The 21,521-nt window shown below is 40.0% G+C and overlaps 1 protein-coding gene across 2 annotated transcripts; it reads left to right on the top strand.

Annotated features, from left to right (window-relative positions):
* The first annotated feature begins 743 nt into the window (after positions 1-743).
* wwp1 (WW domain containing E3 ubiquitin protein ligase 1) lies at positions 744-21,511 on the top strand. Of its 2 annotated transcripts, XM_026292723.1 has the most exons (26): positions 744-974; positions 3,780-3,896; positions 4,589-4,643; positions 5,650-5,741; positions 5,853-5,991; positions 6,945-7,069; positions 8,057-8,209; positions 8,537-8,609; positions 9,260-9,441; positions 11,548-11,962; positions 12,192-12,287; positions 12,641-12,815; positions 13,016-13,070; positions 13,182-13,266; positions 13,551-13,679; positions 14,126-14,198; positions 14,288-14,359; positions 14,527-14,615; positions 14,829-14,988; positions 15,513-15,646; positions 16,469-16,609; positions 16,721-16,841; positions 17,097-17,201; positions 17,290-17,386; positions 17,543-17,615; positions 18,672-21,511. In XM_026292723.1, exons 4-26 carry the CDS (start codon positions 5,672-5,674, stop codon positions 18,769-18,771), a joined length of 2,862 nt encoding a protein of 953 aa, XP_026148508.1. In that variant the 5' UTR covers positions 744-974; positions 3,780-3,896; positions 4,589-4,643; positions 5,650-5,671; the 3' UTR covers positions 18,772-21,511. The 2 variants fall into 2 exon arrangements, with proteins under 2 accessions (XP_026148508.1, XP_026148509.1); XM_026292724.1 differs by lacking the exons at positions 744-974; positions 3,780-3,896; positions 4,589-4,643; positions 5,650-5,741 and adding an exon at positions 6,210-6,237 and having other exon boundaries at positions 5,852-5,991.
* The last annotated feature ends 10 nt before the right edge of the window (positions 21,512-21,521 follow it).

Here is a 21,521-nt window from a genome sequence, read left to right as displayed (position 1 = left end):
TTCCTATAATATATGACTCAAAAAATGGTGGCGCGTGCACAACGCGAGGCTCGACGTCTCTCCAGCTTTTGCAATCTAGCGTTCATTTACCTGACTTTTTACTATTCGCACTGGTACCTGTTTACATTGACTGTATTGCACTGTTTATCAGTTTACATTACTCCTACACCGTTTCACCCAGGACTTGCACTGCTAACACCCCATACTATACATTATATTTATATACAGATATAGATATATTTATTTTTTTATATATTCCATAGCCTGCCCATATACCTGGGCAATATATTGTACATATATATTACATGCATATATTAGTTATATGGAAAACCTGTATTTATTCATCTATACACTGTACATTATTCATCTCTATTGTCTACACAACCATAGTCTACCTGCACTTGGTACTTAATGCTTCTTTGCCCTTCTGGTTGGATGTCCACTGCATTTCATTGGCTCTGTACCTGTACTCTGCTAAATGACAATAAAGTTGAATCTAATCTAATCTAAATTGCCCATAGGAGTGAGTGTGTGAGGTTGTTTGTCTCTATGTGGCCCTGTGATGGACTGGAGACCTGCCTTTCACCCAGAGAGAGCTGGGATAGGCTCCAGCAGGTCCCTGGGACCCCCAAACAGAGTGAATAATGTTATGGCTGAGGTGTAAAACAGGCGCACACTCCGGCCAGTAGGTGGCGGTAATGCACCGATCAGTCGCTCTGCCAGCCTCCAATAAGCATCGACGAAGAAGAAGACGCGCCGCTCTGAGGGCTAACGGTCGTGTCCCGTGTTATTACACAGCAGTATTTGGGGGGTGGCCCGTTTGTCGCCCGAGTGTTTTGTTGCTTAGAGGCTTCTGCACAGCGATGGCAGTAGACCCGTAGCCGAGCGTGGGGCCTGTACGGCTGGGCATTTCACCGACAAGCGAAGCACAGAGAACCAGGAGCAGCGGCGAGAAGTAAGCGGAGCGGAACAAGGTAAAGACCCTCCAACCGTTAACGCTAACACCAACCCGTAAAAACGGCCAGAAATGATTTCTGGACGGATCTGTGTTTTATTCAGCCAAATGCTTTGACTGGATTTGTGATGGCGGACAACTAGCGAAGCTGCTAAGTAAGTTATTTAGCTGGATAATACCTGGGCTAACTTTGAAGCGCTAGCTGCTGAACTAGCCGCCGGTGTGCTGTGCGTTGTAACGTTAGCTAGATAAAGATTAAATCAGCATGACAGCGTTTCAGGTGTGTGCTGATATTAACATCTGGTTAGCGAGATAAGTGTTAAAACGACATTTAGAAGCGGCAGCAGCTAGCGTTAAGCTGATTTTTCTTCTTAGCTAAGTGGTTTTAGCTGTCGTTGCAGGCTAGTGCTAGCAGCTTGTTAGCTACACTTCGCCAGCCGGACTCTTGTGACAGATACTGTACCTGTTCCTCTGGGTTTTGCTTCAAAACAAACACTGGGTAAGAGTTTATTTAATATCAGAGGGACAGCAGGACTTACTGAGATACTCTTATTGTCTGAGATAAGGTTAGCCTGTCAGTGACGTTAAGTATGCTGGCGTTTGTGGAGTTTATGTTTAATATATCGGGGTTGTGTTAGCCTGTGGCCTGCGGATAGTTTGAAACAGTGAGCTATTTATTTTCCTGTTGTCCAGTAAAATTCATGGCATTGTTTACTGAGCTTTGCAATCTGACAAACAAAACAAACTTTCGTTAACTTTATAACCTTTAAGGGTGTGGACATTTAATGCCTTCAGTGCGTGCACCAAAAGTAACACAGGTAAACAAAGGCCAGGTATGAGAACCACTGCTGCTTATTTAAGAATTGCTGGCTCTTCTATAATTACTGGACAGGGACAATGTAAGACACGACCTGTATCTGTCCCTGACTGCCAAAATTAATTGGAGCACAAGGTGTCACAGAGTTAACTTGGACTCACCTAATACCTGATATGAATCCTTATCAATACTGGTTAGTCTCAAAAATGGTCAAAGAGGACTTGATGTGTTTTAGGGGCTGATGAAAGTCTTATGTTAAGGTTTTCACATACTGTGAATATGTATTAGTGCCACAATGCGAAGGAATTATTTATAGTAAGCTGTAACTCCGCTGTCTGGCTCTGACATGTACTTGTTTGCGTTCTGTCGCTCTCTCATGTACATGCACATTGACCTTTGAAAAGTAATAAGGGAGCTGCAGGAAAGGCGGTGTGGTAGCCAGCCACCTCTCTGTGAAACTAGTATTTCATTCCAACATAAAGATAAAAAATTAAAATAAAATCAGCTGTGAGTTTTATTAATTGTAGGTTAAACACTGTGCAGGGAAATTGAAGACACAATTGCTGTCCCAATGCACATAATCACAAACTTGGGTTACACAGTGGGGTATAGTGCTTCACGGTATACCAATACTAGAAAGGCATTGTAATAATCTGCAGTTAAAAACGTTACTATACCTTATTTTATAAGTTCTGGTACTTGAATGACAGTTTTACTAAGAGCCATATATCTGAAGTTACATTGCAATAGCAGTCTGTGTGCAGTGCTCTGTTTTCGTTCCAGGCAGAATGGGCTGTCAGCTGTTTTTTTTTATTTTATTTTATTTTTTATTACGCTTTCTTCTGTAAGCTGCCAAAAAATATAGACATGGTTGCAACTATGAGTGCAGCTTTGACTGTCTACAGCTTTCAAATAAAGCAGATGCACAAAGTGAAATATGGCATTATTTTGTCTATGTAGTTGACAGTCAGGGAAGCGCATGGACACTGCAAAGCCTGTTGTATAAATAATTTAAAGAGCGACAGGGTAGCAATTAGCATATGTTATAGATTTCAGAAGTCAAATGAGTATTATCTATTCAGTGACAAGCAAACTTTTTTCACCATTGAAGTTTGACAAGGAAATTAAGTGCAACTGTCTAATTCAACTGGATCTGTTTTGGCATCTTTTGACACTGGCTATGGTGTTGACACTGTTAAAACATGTTTTCTTTGTTTTGTGTTTATTAGCTTCTGTGTTCTGCAATGTAAATTACTTTCATTACTTTTCCTAATGGTTTATTTTTGTACTGTGCTGCTGGATTCATTTTATTATATTTCCATATGTCACATGTTGTGTGACATGGAAACTACATGTCATCCAGTAGTTTTATTCCTCTGGAAGTATTTTGATTTCAACCAGAGCAGGTAATGTCTCTGAAATATAATTTGTGTGCATTTAAAAACGCCCATAGCTTCTGTATGTGGGGCAGAGAAGGGAAAACCTCAAGATGACTGCATGAGGTGGAACCCCTAAATGCATCGAGAGAAGGGAAGTGTCTCACATAAATAACTTGTTTTGACTCATGTTGTAGTCAATTAGATTATTAGCTGTGTGTTAGCTGCCTTTATAGGCTCTGTCGTATTTACAAGTTGGCAGCGATGGACAAATTGCAGAATAATCCATGTAACAGATTCAGTAGTTTCCTGAAAATGTATTAGTTTAAGGCATCATCGGTTATACAAAAATAAATAAATTCAAAGTACCTGGAGACTTTCAGGAGTTCTGTGACTTTATAAATCCAGTAATTGAGGCAAACTATGTTTCCAGTATTTTCAAACTCAGCTTCTGTGTATGTCATTTACCAGGAAGAGGTGCAACTGTGTGAGACGCTCAGAAATAATTCATTGTGTCAATAGTCAAATTAGGATAGCATACTCATATATTACCTTTTCATTCTGTCAAGTGGCGCACCAGGTGAGGAAAAAATGAAAGTAATTGTCTTTTCTCTACTTAACTTGTTTCCAGCTATATCGGGATCCTTCTGACAGTGCTGGGCCCACGACTACACACATGAGAAACAGTCTCATGTCTGCTCAACGGCCGTTTTTCCCACCAGCCTGTTACTCACAAACTGAGCACAAGGTTAGTTGTCTCTTCTCTAAGTAACAAATTCCAGTAAGCACAGTTTACAGATTCTGAGACACTACAGTCTCCGAAGTTGGATAGTCTGATGTCAAAGCTTATAGTTATCCTTATAAGTTATTGCAGAAGATCAGTGATTATGCAATTTTATAAATACCTGAATGCTTGGCCTCTACAGTAAGGGGATCCAGTGGCCCTCTTATACTGTGGGGGGGCTTTTGCTGGCAGAGTTTAGGTTTACTTGCCCCCTTAAAGGGAAGGTTTGTTGCAATTCAGTACAAAAATGTTCTGACTGATCTTGTTTATCCAATTATGAAATATTTCTGCACTGATGGAAGTGGTTAAATAGGTTTGACACAATCATCTACATCACTCGCTGAAAAGTTTAAGCTGCCCATTCGTTCAATCATTTATCCTCCATATTGCAAAAGCTGTGCATGTAAGTATAACCAGGTAACAGCAGACTACATGTTCTATGTGGAGGAACAGGTATGACAGAGCACCTCTAAGGTAGAGGCAAGAACTCTCCATTGATTGTATGGTGTAGACAGTATGTCAGACAGGACCAGTTGCTCACAGATGTAACTGACATATACAGTAGTGACACAGTACAATGGAATATGTGTATGTGAACTTGTAAGTTCCTGTCTTAATGGAAGATAGGCTGAAAAATAAGCTCTTTTCTGTTTCAGCGGAACCATGGGACATGGAGTAGACTGAACCAGAAGGTCTAGCTGCACATCAGTTGTGAGTGTAGATTTTTTTTTTCCCCCTAGTTTTATCTCTGTTTAATCTTGTAATATTGAGAAATAATTACCCATAATTTAACATTATGTCAAGATGGGTCTGGCAGATCAATTTTAGGTCTTCACACACAGAGAGCTTTAATCATGGTTTCTGCCAAAACCTCCAACATAAACAGAAAGCAATCTATAATCTGCATTCACAGATTCCCTCCTGGCAATGAAAGAGAATATTGACAAGAGATATACAGAAATATGCTTTTACCTTTGTTTCATACTGTATCTGTTATTAATGCCCTGACATGTATGCATTATTTGTTTCTACATCAGCGATCAGTATGAAGGTTATTTGTGGTCACAAATGGCCAGTTCTGTGACACATTGAAAAATTAGAAATTTCTGCTGCAAATGAGATAAATAAGAGGCTGTTCTGCTAACTTCAGAAACAAGTCACTTGTCTTGTGTGTGTACAGTAGGACTTTACCATTTGACCATATGCAATATAAGGTTGTTTGTTATAAAGGTTTCTCCTTAAATGCTTAGATGGTTTTAAGTAGCGCTCCTTCAAAACCTAAATGGTCTAATCTCTAGGGCGGCCTGCTTACAGGTGAACTGTGGTACATTATTAAAATACGCGAAAACGTATAATTACCATTGTCAGCTTCATTTTCACTCAAGTTCTAACATTGTCAGTTCAATGTCAGTCAGTTGTGCTGAACAACTTTTTGTGGGAGAACCAGACAAAAGACCCTTATACTCCACTGTGCTGGAGCTGAAGGCCTGAGTGACTTTCTCTAAATCTTGTCTGGCCATGATACCTCTAAGTCCTGGCATTGGTTTGAGATGGGGGATTGAGATGGGAGTTATTTCAACGATAGTGTTTAATCAAATTAAATATCTACTGTATGTTGCTAGAGGACTACAACTTATTTTGATGTTTGTTTGTTTTACAGAGGTAGATATTCATGAATTTACTATATTGGATGTGTGTTTACTTTATGGTTTTGAAGGTTTCCTTCTGTGGTGTGTGACATGGCCACGGCCTCATCCAGAGCAGAGTCTGGCCATAACCACAGAGGAACATCACAACTCCTTGCCATTGGTGAGTATAAACAGGCCATGTATCAGAATTTAGAGTAAATAGGTTTTCCCTAATGGGATGAATAATATGTACTTGTGTTTACTTGTGAGTTCTTCTTGTGCTTACTTCCAGTTTCCTCTGCCAAAATCAAGAGGAAGAAGAGCCTGTTTGGGACTGCCGTTTATGTGGAGGTGACAGCAGAGGGGGAGTCACGCCGCACAGCAAAGTCTCACAGCTCTTCCAGCCCTAAATGGGATGAGAGGCTCACTCTGTAAGAAGCAACAATTTGCCTACTCTGTAGTTCTGTGGTACCCCACTTTTACAGAACTAAATGAATCACAATGTAAATACAACCATTAAGGTCTCAAACGGTTGTAATTCTCGGTATCAATCCTAATTGTTAATGGTGTTCATGACAAAACCAGCATGAGCAAAATGTGTTTATTATTATTACATTTAGTTATGTTTGTTCTTTTCTGAATTTTACAGAAATGTGTGCAGAAACTTTAGCTCCATGGTAGGTCTGACAGTGTCTACCCTACATAAACAACATTAGGTTGTTGAAACTTGTTTTAAAAACATGTTCTTGTGAAATTCTGAATATAATCACCAAAACCCTCAGGTGGATCATCTGATAAGTATTTGAACATGGGAAAATTCTGAATGAGGGCATAAAAGCTCTTTGTATCAGAGAGACATTAGTAGAGCCAGTTTTCTAAATCCAGTTTTTTAATAGCCCTCTTGCTTCCAAATGGCTCTGTGAAATGTTGGAGACAAGTCATTGCAAACGCTAATTGTCTTGATTGGGTAGTTATCGCTGACAAGATCGTGTGCTGCAGTGTTTGGTCTTGTATTTGCACCGTCAAGTTGTTGCCAAGCTGTGTGTGACATTCAGGCTATAATTATAGGTGTATCTCTTTAGGCTGACGTCCTCAACCATGAATACAATGACTGTGCTGAAGTATTCAGGGCATCAAACACAAGGAAGCACTATTACCTGAGCTGACTACACCAGTTACTCGGCCTGCAAAATTACTTTTGTGAGATTTTCTAAGGAGAAGCAGATGTTGAAAAACAGGCATCTTAATAAGCCCCTTTTTTCAGGGAGGGGAGGCAGATGGCAAAGGGAGAACAGGAGAATGGTGGTTTTATCTGCTAAATGTACATTTGTCTTAGGTTTTAAGAATCAACGTGTCACGTGTTTATATGTTTCCTATCTTTTAGGAATGTAACACCATGTACACAGGTGGATTTCAAAGTATGGAGTCATCACACCTTGAAAGCAGACGCGCTGCTGGGCAAAGCCACACTGGACCTAATGCAAACCTTGGAGCAGCATGGCAGAAAATGTACGGTTAAACTTCATCAAACATACAGAGTCCCTCAATAATAAAAGGGGTACGGTGGTTATGTGTTTATGGTTCAGCAAATGTGGGTGTAGGATTTTTTGGGGGGCCTACATTGGCTTTAGAAAGTATTCAGACTCCATTACTTTTTTTTTTTAACAACATTTTTCTGTAGATTTGATTTGAAATAGGTGAAATGGCCATTTCTGGGCATCATTCTACACTCAATAAGTGAAGATTTTAGAGGTTTTTCACATGGATTTAAAATCAAATACTGAATTCTCTAATTTACAAAGACATTTAGAGCATTTGCTGTGGCTTTCCAAACTATGGTCACATGCATCTTTTAGTATAAGATAGATCTACAGCATGATTGGAGTCCCCCTGTGGCAACCCGAGTTCATTGAACATGGTTTAAAATCCCAGACACCTTAGATATATAAGGTCTCACACTTCAGACCATGTCAGGACAAAACCAAGCCATGAAGTCATAGTCGCTCTCTTCAGGCCCTGCAGAAATCTTCTACGTACTGAAATACTGTAAGGAGATTCCAGTTCTTTTAAATGCATTTTGTTATTGAATGTAGATTAATAAGCAGAAAAGGTCATTTCATCCAATTAAAATTAATTCTATTGTGCAAAAATAGTTGTCTAAATAATTTGTGAAACCGTTGTACATACCCTTAGTATCTTTTCCAGTGAAGCTTAATTGTACTGTAGTATTAACAGAATAAACAAGCTTTTTTGGAAAATCTTCAAGATAAATATAATAATGTTTCTGCATTATTTCTGTCAACTGTTCCACAAAACTAGCTTCCCATTGATTGACTATAGGACCTCAAAGGTTTGTATTAATCAGAGCAATTAGGGTAACCAGTCTGTTGTTGATGCTGATCTGCAGAGTAGTCTTGTTTTATTTATTTATGTATTTATTTTATTCTTTACTCTTGTAATGCCTCTTCTCATACCGTCCCTGTTGTGGTTCTACAGTGGAAAATGTGAAGGAGGTACTGAAGCTGAGTATGGAGCAGAAGGGAGCTCTGGTGCACACGGGGGAGATGACCGTCTACCTAGATGGACTGACCGTCACTGATGAAGAGGAACTAGCACCGCTTACCAATGGCAATACAGCAAATGGCACCAGTGAGCTCTGTATTTATACCTCGGGGCTGGGTAATGGTCTTGTCAGTTTTAAGTACCATGTGTTCTAGTGAATACAGTGCATTCAGATTCAGAATCAGCTGACTTCATTGTATTGGCATATAACATTGCTGAGACTAGACCTGACCAACCAAAGCAAAGCGGCCTTTAGTCTTGTACAGAGGGCACTGGGACTGATGGGTGTATCACTTCTGTCATAAGGATTTGCTTCGTCATATACTAAAACCAGACCTTTCTTTTAACCAGACAGTGCACTTGTACCTAATATTTGTGACCTGACATTTTGATGTTTTCATGAATCCTTTCCAGAAGTCCAACAGAATGGCGATGCCATCCATGACAATGGAGATTCATCCTCCTCCTCCTCAAGGGCTGCCAACAGGTAAAAGAACCAGTCGATTTAGGACATTTTTGTGGCTCCTTGTATTTCCTGTGGAAGAAGATTATCGGCACCGATCTCCCAATTTGATTTTGATTCACAAGGTTTGGAGTTGATTAGTTTTGATCAATTCATGGTGGTTCTTTTATATTGCATGAATACCAATGTTGCAAGAAGTGCTTGGGAACTTAAATTTCGTCTACAAAACATATTTTCCAAAAGGGCCGATTCATCTGTGCCCAATTACATCAACATGCCATACTACTTTGTTCTGTCCTTACCCCTACAAAACAATAATCAGTGCCACACATCTTTTATCTGACATCAAAACAAAAGAGTAGAAGTTGCACACATTCGTCCAGTAAATCAAATTTATTACATCCATGTGTTGGACTAGTGCTAAAAAGAAAACATAGTTTATTCATAATATGCACATGGCACTTTCCCTATTCTGTAGTGGTGGCTGTGAAATGACTGCACTTTATGATAGGCCACATGATATAGGTCAAGACTCAAGGTGAGGAGCTTCCATATGAATGCTCACTCATTGCTTGGTACATTTCATAATGGTAAGTGTGATTCAGTTAACAGATTAACATCAGATTCAGGTTAGGTAAAATGTTTTTGACCTCTCTGTGTGTTTTATTCTAAAGCACACTGAATGGTACCGACTTGGGTCAGAGGTCAGATTCCTGTTCAGCTTCCAACGGCTTGGATGCTCAGCTTTCTTCCACCTCCTACAGCCCTGCTCTTGGTCTTGTCGTCAATGGAGACGCCACATCCAACTCTCCTCCGGTCCTCCAAGCCTCAGACAGTGACATGGAGAGTAGGACTGGTGAGTTTGCATTTCACCATGTGTTCATTACATTAGATTAGAAAGTTTATGATAGACCCTGTGGGTACTCAATAGTATGCCATGTGTTTCTGATCCTTCTAATGCTTTGTGCTGTTCTCGTTTGGGTCACAATTCCCCCAACTGTGGTCATATTGTTTAAAACAGTGGGATGTATATTGAACGTGCATGATAAGACACTGTACTGGCTTGTGCACAGACAGAATAATGCAAATAATTAACAGAGCATGTCAGTTATGTTTGCATATTTCCAGCAGAAATGTCTCTGTTTTGCATGGGGTAAGTTCTTGGTGGTTCACTTGGTCTTAAAAAAAATAGTAGTATTAATTTTCATTTAGTTTTGAAACAGGAACCCTTCTGTTTGAGCTATATGGGAATGCTGAATGTTTGAATTTTCTTTTAGAATTGCTTAATTGTGTGCTTTTATGCAATTTTAGTGTGTGTGAATTAGTCACCACTAGTTGTAGTTGCAATATCCAATTTCGTGGGACCTTTGGAACAGCATTTTCACTGGACTTTAAATCTTTTTAGCTAAATAATAGTTTCTAGTCATAGTTTCTCCTCATGCGTGTGGGAGTATTTTTAACACGTACAAAATGTTCCAAAATAGTCAAAAGTAGTCAACAGCTTCTCTCATACCGCTCAACAAGTAACATGGCCCAGGACCAATCATGGGAAAACATACAGCTGTGCGTTGCCTGTGTGCTAAAGCAATGCACTTCTGTTTCTGAAAGATGCCTGGTTTTGTCACTTCAAACACTGATGTTTAGTGCAGCACTTGCAGAAAAAGACAACACGTGCAGATAGTAAACTGATGCATTGGGCTCTGACTTGGTGTAATTCTATTCAATGCTTGGGGTTCAGTGTCTTGCCCAAGGACGCTTCGGCCTGTGGACGCCACCACTCAGGCAGAGAGCACAGTTCTCCTGACCGAAGTTCATTACACTTTAAAAAGAAGCAAGCGGACAGAGGCAGAGTAAAGACTGGATATTTTTGTTTGATCAGGTTAGGCTGTTTCAAGAACATTTAATTTGAACTTCTTCAGTCTAACTTTGGATGGGCTACCCCCTGCAGTGATTAGCCTGTAAAAACAATTTACTTCTGATGTCCGATCTGATTCTTACTTTAATTTAGTATTGTCTTTTATTATTCTCTTTATTTGTTATATATGTAGGCATATAGACTTTGCTCTGTGCTTTATGGCATGCTCATACAATTTGAAAATAACCGAGTGGTTGACACAGGCAGTTTTAGCCTTTTATCTGAGTTTATTTTACTTAATGTATCTCCTGTTTTATCCAAAATGCTTTTTATGCTGTTTTTCATTTGGCTCTGTGCTGCACTTCATGGTTACTTTTAGGTTAATGTTACAAAATTGCTTGATGAATAACGTTCATCCAATTTATAGCTAGGGATATGTGCAAAATGTGTGGAAAAACAGAAACCAATGTTGCACATGAGAATATAGATCATTTAAAAAATACTTTACAACCAGTCAGTGATAGACGAGACAAAAAAAATAAAATATCTACCTGCGAATCATAATCAATATAATTTACAGGTTCTCTGTTGCTTCTCTTAACTTCAGAGTTGCTATACTGGTAAACTTACTGTTGCAGTTTTGAAAGGTAATGCAATATTTAAAAATGGAAATATGTGCAGATTGTCATTTTTACAAGGGAAGCATGTTGCAATGAGTGTTACACACAGAAGTGCCAGTAATAGCTGAGTAACATTTAAAAAAAAAAAAAAGAGAGAGAGAGAGCCAGAAAGAAAAGCTCAACATCTGGCTCCTCTTTTACCTCCACACAGCTGACACATCACTATGTGTAGGGATGGGTGAATGTTGGATCGTTGGTTTCAGAGAGTTACAGAAATGGTTGGGCACAGATGCTTCATATCCAACGCTGGAAAAGTGTGGGTGAAGGAGGGTGTAAAATCTGGCTTAATGGGCACTTTTTATATATTCGGCCATTTAAAAGGCAGTTCTGTTCCTTAAGACATCACTGATATCAAGTCATGGATGGAGGATGTGTTTAGTCCATGCATTTAAACAACACTATTGTCTTTCTCTTGACTTGCCTGCAGTCAATGGGGACTCCTGTGACGTTGCTCTCAGCACATCATCTGCCACAACAGGTGATGTGCTTCCCCCTGAAGATGAACGTGAGGACTGCAGTCAAGACGCTGGTCTTCCAGAAACTGACGGAGCACCAAATAGCACATCTCAACCCCAGCCACCTGCCACACAGGCTCCAGCCTCCTCTTCTGCTGCTAAGCCTAATAATGACGCTGCTGATGCTTCCTCCACATTCACCTCCCAAGCCCAGGGACCCTCCACCGTCACAGCCTCCTCTTCAACGTCTTCTTCCTCCCCAGCACTGGGAGACGTGAATCCACCCGGTGCTGGTGGTGTTAGCAGTAGTAGCAGTGCAACTATAACTACAGATGGTGCCAAGCCCAGGCAGCAAGTCCCTGGAGCTTCTGATCCCCTGCCACCAGGGTAAAAAAATAACACCAATAACTGCTCCTTTTCTGTATTCATTCTATTTAACATTGTTTGTCACACCTGTTATTACATTATGGGGTATTAATATTAAAGCGATACTCCAGCCAAGATGTATCTTTTGATAAAAACAAATTCACACTTATTTTTGGCAACGTTATGTCTAAATATTTTTTGGTTGCACTTTATTCTGTTGTTTCATATTGTCGATAATTGTGTCTTTTAGATGGGAGCAGAGGAAAGACCCACATGGGAGGACTTACTATGTAGACCACAACACTAGGACTACTACCTGGGAAAGACCACAGCCACTACCACCAGGGTGAGTGCCTGTCTATTACTTGGTGTCTTTAGCTCTTTCAGGCTAGAATCTGTCACTTCTCCAGGTTTTATCTGCCTGTTTAAACTGTTATATCTGGTGTTTATGATAAAGTAGTCATCATTTATATTTACATTTACAGACCTTAAAAAAAATTGTGTCCACTTGCAAGTAGTTTCATCTGAGAACTGAACAGCCTGTGTCAGTTTTAGGTATTTATACGTATGTTACAAAAGAAACTTTGATGTTAAACCTGCAAAGAAGACCTTTGAGTGTCCTGGCTAGATCAGCCAGCTGCCTGTGAATCTCAGTTTGTTGTACATTAATATTTGTACTGTTTTTCTTTATTGTACCAGTTGGGAGCGCAGAGTGGATGACCGGGGCCGCATCTATTATGTGGACCACAACACCCGCACCACCACGTGGCAGCGTCCCACTATGGAGTCAGTTCGCAACTTTGAACAGTGGCAAAGCCAACGTAGTCAGCTGCAGGGAGCTATGCACCAGTTTAACCAGAGATACCTCTACTCTGTAAGACAATCCTCACCATGCTCACTCTCCTGTTCCCTCATATATGTACATATATAAATACACACACATATTGTCCTTCAGTATCTTACTCAGCTTTTGACACAGCTCCTACATCTGTTCTCTGGGCAAGCACCTGAGATCCTCTGATCAGAAACTTGTTTTTCTATATTGATATCACTGTGTGTATCCCTCTTTTCCAGGCATCCATGATGTCTGCTGAAAATGATCCCCTTGGCCCACTACCTCCTGGTTGGGGTGAGTTCACATGATTTCTTTAATTCTAGTATGGTTCAACTAGTGATGTGTGACCCAGTGTTCAGTCTGTCCATAAAGCTACTGACCCCTGTCTCTTTTTATCAACTCTAGAGAGGCGTGTTGACTCCAATGACAGGGTGTACTTTGTCAACCATAATACCAAGACAACGCAGTGGGAAGACCCCCGAACTCAAGGGTGAGCTCAGTGCCAGGAAAAGCGGAAATTGTGTTTAACTTAATCTTATTACTTTAACAAGGAGGACGATTTTACAGGGGAATGTCATCTAGTTATTTTGGCTTTGTTTGGGGTTTATAATCCATCAATACATCATTTTTAGAAACAACATTAAAGATCAACCTTAGATCAACACCCAATGTTGAGCTGCAGCCAAATGAATCAGTGTTATGAGTCTTGTCCATGGGCATAGCTTTATTGATTGATGATGATGTGTGTGTGTGTGTGTGTGTGTTGATGTTCAGGCTACAAAATGAGGATCCTCTGCCTGAAGGCTGGGAAATCCGCTACACAAGGGAAGGGGTTCGCTATTTTGTGGATCACAACACCCGAACCACGACTTTCAATGACCCCCGCAGTGGAAAGTCCTCCGTGTAAGCGCCTATTTTAAAATGATTTACTTGTTCATGTGTTCTGCTTTATATTACGATGTACCTGAAGCCCTGCCAGAGGTTGTGCTTGTCATTAGCCTGAAGAACTCCAGCTGTGGGGGTTTGTGTAGTTTGTCATTTTCTGCTTTGATTTAGCCAAAGTGCTGCACGTATAACTCAAGTAAGGTACAAAAAATATGTTTCATTAGAGAAAGGTTCTGAGGGGAATTTAAATTTAAGGTTGTAGTTTACTTGGAGGTGATCAGGGATGATGCATGTCTTTCAGAAGGTCAGATATTTTTCAAAACCATGGTGACACAACAGAGCATATTTCACACGAGCCATGTTTTTTTCATTATATCAGTGTTTACCTTAAAGTAGACAGACCTTTTCCATTGCAGTTGTCAGTTTGTCTTTGTATTTTGACCTTTTCATTTTGTTGTTCTCAGCACCAAGGGCCCTCAGATTGCTTATGAGCGCAGCTTTCGATGGAAGCTCGCCCATTTCCGCTATTTGTGCCAGGTAGATGTTTTTCCTCCTTTACTCCATCACTCTAGTTCTTGATCTTTCACACATCTTAATTAAATGTTTGCATTTTTGTCTTTCTTCAGTCAAATGCTCTTCCTAGCCATGTGAAGATAACTGTCTCCAGACAGACACTGTTTGAAGACTCCTTTCAGCAGGTAGGAGGTTCCCTCCACCAGCTAAAAATTATGTTATGCAGCACATAAGGTACAGTGTGTGATTTATTTTGAACTGTGTCTCTACTACATGTTCAAACCATTCTGGCCATCAGTCTGCCTTTGTCACAACTACAACTAGTTGATCTTGTTTGTTTTCTGTGTTTTAGATCATGGCCCTGAAGCCTTATGACTTGAGGAGAAGACTCTACGTCATCTTCAGAGGCGAGGAGGGTCTGGACTATGGTGGCTTAGCCCGGTAAATTAGACAATCAGATCCGACCTGTGGATTATGTCTGTATTTAAAGGAATTATCGTGGATATTTGAAACATGTCTCTTATGCAAATGAAAGCTTGAACTTCGTGTTTAAACATTTTTCCTTCCTCGTTTCTATATGATTTACGACACCCACAAAAACTGTCTGTCGTCTTGGTCCTCATGTTTTGCTTCTGGTTTCACTTCAATTTACAGAGAATGGTTCTTCTTGTTGTCCCATGAAGTGCTGAACCCCATGTATTGTCTGTTCGAGTACGCCGGCAAGAGCAACTACTGTCTGCAGATCAACCCCGCCTCAGCTATCAACCCAGACCACCTCTCCTACTTCTGCTTCATAGGACGCTTCATTGCAATGGCAAGTTTTCCTTTACCTTGGTCACTCATGCAGATGTTTATGAAGCAGTAATGAGAACAGGCATCCAACAATATAGGCTCATATATAACCTTGACTCCTTGCATCATCGAGTTGCCAGTTGAATAAAGATGCTAAAAGCCAATAGCAATATGACCTGCAATTGATTTTAGCTTTCTTTTAAAATGTTTACCAAAATGATTCAAAGTTAATTGAGCATTTAGTTGAACTGTCACATGCAGAATAAATTGCAAATTGAAAAAAGAGACTAGTAAAATATCATATTTTATTGACCTTTCAAGAGCATTTGACTTTGTGTCTTATAAAATCTTAATAAGTTACAATGTTTAGGTCTTATTTATTCCAGTCTCAGAAGGTTTATTTTATAGACAAAACAGGACTTAACTGTGAAAGTTTCTTATCTGGATCCTGAGATTGATAATATGAAAACTTGCCTGCATGGGTTCATATTTTCAGATTGATCAGTGTGGTAAACATAAAATTTCCCTTTATTTTTATTTTTGCAGGCACTTTTCCATGGCAAATTCATTGACACTGGCTTCTCTCTGCCTTTCTACAAACGCATGCTGAACAAGAAGCTAATCCTGAAAGATCTCGAGTCCATTGACCCAGAGTTCTATAACTCACTTATATGGATCAGGTAACCCTTTAGTTACACAACCTTCTATATTTATGTCTAATCAGCTGATTTATTGTTCAGCTGTTCTAAATATCACAGTACTTCAGGCTGAATGGAGTAATGAAAAGATCCAGATGTGCAAGAAAGTTTCCCTTCTTATCTTTCCTTCAATAATCTCTTCAGGTGACTTGACCCCCTTAGAGAACCACAATCGCTAGGTTCTACTTAACCTTTCACACTCTTTGAACAAAACTCGTGTGTGTGCACCCTTTCTGATTTGTTTTGGAAGATATACAAATACAAAACATGTGCATAGAAATCACCTTAGAGGATTAAAGGTCCTAACTGTCTCAGGATATAATACATACAGTACAATAATAAGACACAGGACCATCTGTCCTTGGTCCACTGATGTGAATGAGAAAAGCTCCACAGTAATAACAGCCTCAACATAAAAAAGGGAGAGAGGGGTCACTCTTCCACAATGGGCACATACGTTTTGGAGGTTAATAAATAAATGATGCAAAAAAATATATATATATATATTTCATTTCATAATGGATGCAATAGATTTTAAGCAAAACATTTTGCATGAAAAAAAAGAAGTGGATTTAAAAAATGATTGGTTCTCAGTCACAAAAACATTATTACACTTGGTTGATGGAAAAAGTACAAGCTACACATACTGTACACGAGCATAGCTGATAACAAAGATGGAGGAGATATCCCAGGATGAAACACAGTGGGACACAAACACATCACTCATTAATAATTAGTTTTGCGTCAATACGCTGTTCGGCCTGTCCTGTTCTGCAGCAGTAACACAGTCTCTTGTCTCTTCAGAGACAACAACATTGAAGAATGTGGTCTGGAGATGTACTTCTCTGTAGATATGGAAATCCTGGGGAAGATTACTTCTCATGATCTCAAACCTGATGGCGCCAATGTCTTAGTCACTGAGGAGAACAAGGAGGAGTATATAAGGTTCACTATAACCATGTTTTTATCATGACAGCAGCAATATCTAATCTCAGTGAATCATTTGGATTAAGGCGTTAATTTGGTTTTTGGGGAACTGTGCCATCTGGGTTGCAGTCTAATGGCAGAGTGGAGGTTCTCCCGTGGGGTGGAAGGTCAGACCAAAGCATTCCTGGATGGCTTCAATGAGGTGGTTCCACTTCAGTGGCTCCAGTACTTTGATGAGAAGGAGCTGGAGGTGAGCACCGTGTGTCTTTGCTGGACGTGGTGAAATAAGTTCTAATACTCTGCCCTGTTTGTTTCCTTTGGGTGTTTATTTTAATTCCAGTGAACTACCCAACAACACCGAAAGTTAAGCAGTCATTCTTCTGATGAAATTATGTGGAAGTGTATGCAAAAGCATTTTTTAACTTCCTGTGTGAGACTTCCTCTAAGCAGCTGAACTCTGCACAGCATTCACGTACCTGTGTGTGCATGTGTGTGTTTTATCCAGGTGATGCTATGTGGTATGCAGGAGGTTGACTTGCAGGACTGGCAGAGGAACACAGTGTACCGCCACTATACCAGGAATAGCAAACAGATCATTTGGTTCTGGCAGGTACAGTCACTCACACTTGGTTCTATATTTCCTTCCATGTGTTGCACCTTTTAAGATTAGATGTTCTCTGTCACTTCCCCATCTGCAGCTGGTGAAAGAAGTGGACAACGAAGTGCGACTGCGGCTCATGCAGTTTGTCACTGGAACGTGCAGGCTTCCTCTGGGCGGCTTTGCCGAACTCATGGGTCAGTGGCAGATGCACATAGACTAACACGTTTATTTTTTTTAATGAGCCAAGACCTGCAGAGAAATGCTATACACGTGTAAAGTCTGAAACTGTCCAAATTCTTACGATCTGACCTTTAAAACCTTCACACCCCTGATCTTATTTTTCACTGCAGGGAGTAACGGGCCACAGAAGTTCTGCATTGAGAAGGTGGGGAAGGACACGTGGCTTCCTCGGAGCCACACATGGTGAGCAGAGCGCTGTGCTTCTGAGTCATGTGATTCATTACTCTCACTCAGACCTTTGATTAGATGCTGTTCCAGTCAGTTACTGGTTAGTGTTGACAAATTATTAGCTCATGTTTCAGAAAATGAACAAATTAGTGCTAGAATCTCAAAAAGTCATTAACTAGTAGCTTAATGTTATAATGTGAAATGTTGTAGTTTAATATTTAACAACCATGACCTCCTTATTGGGGGTCACATTTGTGTATAGCAACTAAGTGTGTCCTTATTTAAAGGATATTGTTGGACAAGAAGGTGAGCTTCTATTTCTAAGACCTGAAAGATGATTTTATTTCAAATCCTGCTCATGGATGAGGGTAAAGGCACAGTGTGTAATTTAGCAGCATCTAGTGGTGAGATTGGAGATTGCAACCTTCTGCGCACCCCTCTCACCCATTTCCAGGTGTGAGCGAGGGCACAGTGGTTGTCGCCTTTAAAACAAAATGTGATTCCCTGTCTAGAGCCACTGTTTGATTTGTCCATTCTGGGCTACTGTATAAACAAGGTGGAACAAACATGGCTGTCTTCATGAAAGGAGACCTGCTCCCTATGTAGATTTAAAAGGCTCATCCTAAGATTAAGAAAAGGCAGTGGTTGGTATTTTCTGGTGATTCCACACTAATAACATATTTATGAAAACTATATTCCATGTCTGCTAAGAGGTTGCTCTAAATATTACACACCGCACCTTTAATAGTATGCCAGCTTCCTTATGTTAAATTTATCAGTTTAATGTTAAAACATGAGAAACCAGCCCTTCCCTCTAAAGAAATAGGTATCAGCTGGAGGTCACAAGGAGTCAAGACAAATAAATGATTAAATAAATTACAAAATGTATTGATATTCATACATATAGTATGGGCATGTTATAGTATATAGTATGAGATTTCTGGAAACGCATTCATGAGGTTGTGTTGATGAGGATCAGATGATCGGTTTTAAGATGAAAAATGTTGTGTTCAGCGTCTGACCCGTTTATACTGATGCTCGGTCCCTTTTTTTTTTTTTTTCTCTTCTCAGTTTTAACCGCCTGGACTTGCCTCCTTATAAAAGCTTCGAACAGCTAAAAGAGAAGATGCTCTTTGCCATTGAGGAAACAGAGGGATTTGGCCAAGAGTAGAAGGAGGATTTCTCTGGTATTTCAGTCCCTCACCCTCACTGCTGTTTTTTTTTTTTTTTTTTTTCAGCCAAGTACAACAAAGTAAAAAAAGAAATTGCACAAGATAACCACCAATGTATATAAGCTACTTTCTCATTTTAAACCAAATCTTAATTTGCAGCATCGTTTTTGCTGCAGTCATGTTCCCCAGTCCCTACTCGCTATATGACGTCCCATCATGAAATATGCAAGCATTTTGGCATTTTTGCTCCCCTGTTTAAAAACAGAAATCATGGACATTTTTTCAGTTCCCTCCTCGTGGCTGACTGGCTTTTGGAAAGAGACTCAAAGTGTTTTTGAGAGGATTTTATAGTAAGCGCAATATTGTTTTAAAGCTCTAGTTCTATAGGGCTTTTTAAAGGCAAGAGTAGTATTGGGGTCTCGTGCCTGATTTTTTTTTTTTTTTAATTTTATTTTATTTTATTTTATTTTTTTTTGTTTGGTTTTTTTTCCTTCCAAGTTTGACTTGGAAAGAAATGGTTGCAATTTTCGCAGTTTGCATGGCTGCCGCTGGAGATGAGCTGTGACCACCAAACACGCTCAAAACAAGCATGGATCGCTGTCTCTCAATGAGCTTTTTCTACCATTATCATGGAAAAGGTGCAGTGTTCATGATGGACTGATCTGCAGCAGGTTAAACAAAGAATTATCACGCTGACGTTGTGGACGCCAGCCCAGAGAAAGAAGAACTTGTTAATTGAATGAAGACATGAGCTATAGGGGGAAAAATGTGGGAAGTTCCTGGAGAAAGGCAACTGCAGTATCTCAAAGGGAAAGTTTAGAAACAAGGAAAATAATTAAATTGCACGAAACCGTGAACTTGGTGATCAAGGTCTGTGCTTCGTAGTCCTGATGTTGATTCCAGAGACACTGGACATGTTCTAGGCCCACTTAGCCTGAAAAACAAAAAGAATCATTTTCTATGTTGTCCACATGTGTTTGGCTGAGTCTTGTTTGCCTGAATCTGTACATGTTATCTACCATTTACCCCGTAGAGAGCTGCAGGCGAGGTAAAGCCGGTCCCGGTCTCTGGTCGAGTGCCTCGGTTCTGCACCGGACATGATCATGCTTATTGAATAACATCCAAACTCCTAAAATTACAGATGAATATGCTCATGGACATTACTCATGAAGACAGCACATTTTCAATTTGGCCACCTTTTCTCTCCTCCTCTCACTACATGGACCCATGTAGTGAGAGGAGCTGCTCTTAGCTTCGCAGTTACCACCAACCACGAACTAGTCACAGCTAAAAGCCACTGCTGCATCTTGCTCCTTAGCATAACTGCAAAAATGTCATCACCATGGCAGAAAGTGTTTTTCTAATTTGGTAAATATTCATGGAGTAGGTAAGAGGAGCTGCCCTAAAATCCCAGATTTCTTAAAGGGGTTGATGGGAAAATTTAGAGTTATATACAGATATTGCACACAAGTAAGAAATACTGAAAAAATAGAAAAGATTTTATTTTTTTGATGGACTGCAAGAAATGTTGGGGTCTTGAAAGTATTAACATGAGTCATAAAATCTCTCCTGGAGCACAGAGGTACAGTATTATTAGAACATAATCATGATGTTCAAGTGTGTATCTGCAGTAAAATGACCGTCAAGCCTTGACGCTTCGCCCCATTTGAATTTATTCAGCTCAGGTTTTGAGACCAGATAGTTTAGTAAGGATCTGTCTGTATCAATTAAAGTGGAAGCTATTTGCAGAAAAAATAACTTGGTGAATTGAGATAAAAATCAAAATAAGACTGCAGTAAAGTGTGCCACACACCAAACTCCTCAGCAGCCACAGGCCTGTTTGGAGCCTGACAGAGTAGTAAATATGACGACACCACATTGCTATGGTTTTGGTTTTTTGGTTTTTGCTCCTCATTTCTCCTCATCTCTTGTTGATTTTGTTCCTCGGCCATTTCTGGGGAAATGCCCCTAAAAAATGTGAGGTCTGACTCCATTGTTTAATAACTGTGGTGCTTATTCTTTCAGTCGGTGGTCTAAATGTAGGGAAAAGGCCGTTCTCCTCCTTTTCTCCAGCCTTGTGTTTTTTCAGACCACTGTAGCGAGCTGCTTTAGACTTTTTACTAAGAGGAGCTTGTTGATTAGTGAAGCTATCAGACATGGATTCAGCTGTCCCCATGAGAGGAACCACAGGGAGGGACGACAGCATGAAGAGATCAGTTTACTGTAGCAAAGGGAGCCGACTTTTAAAAGAACTGCTTAACTGTGTGCTTCCTTTTGAACAGAAACCTCTAATCAAAGAAACTCAACTGTGTATGTGAATATTCAGTGTATAAAGACAATGAAGGTGTAAAGAAAAAGAAAAAAAAAAATTATTATTCTATAGAGCCGCCACTCCATTGATGGAAATCTGTGATGCCTTGGTTCTTATCAGAAATTGAATGGGATGTTTCAGGTTGCCTTTATCATAGTTCCTCAGACACTGTAGATCAGAATGTGGTAACGAAGCAGGGACACAAAGTCTGTGCAGAGCCTGGTCTAGGCCATCTGAAGTGAGTCCAAACTGTAACATATCACGTGTAGATACACACTGTAAACACCAACTACACTGTACAGAATGCCCCTCTCCTGGAGACGTGTATAGAAGATTCATTTTTAATCTGCTTTCACCCATTTTAAATGAAGAGAGATGGATTTATGAGATAAAAATAAATATGTGAATAAACCCCCTCCATGACCGTGCTTTCTGTTT

The sequence above is a fragment of the Mastacembelus armatus genome, chromosome 20, assembly GCF_900324485.2.
Source record: "Mastacembelus armatus chromosome 20, fMasArm1.2, whole genome shotgun sequence".
Lineage (NCBI taxonomy): Eukaryota > Metazoa > Chordata > Actinopteri > Synbranchiformes > Mastacembelidae > Mastacembelus > Mastacembelus armatus.
This window is presented reverse-complemented; position numbering and strand designations above follow the sequence as displayed.

Coding starts and splice junctions, on each gene's coding strand:
- wwp1 (XM_026292723.1), top strand. CDS start 5,672: ATGGCCACGGCCTCATCCAGAGCAGAGTCTGGCCATAACCACAGAGGA. Junction 11,963..12,191: donor TCTGATCCCCTGCCACCAGG/GTAAAAAAATAA, acceptor TGTGTCTTTTAG/ATGGGAGCAGAGGAAAGACC. Junction 15,647..16,468: donor AACTCACTTATATGGATCAG/GTAACCCTTTAG, acceptor TTGTCTCTTCAG/AGACAACAACATTGAAGAAT.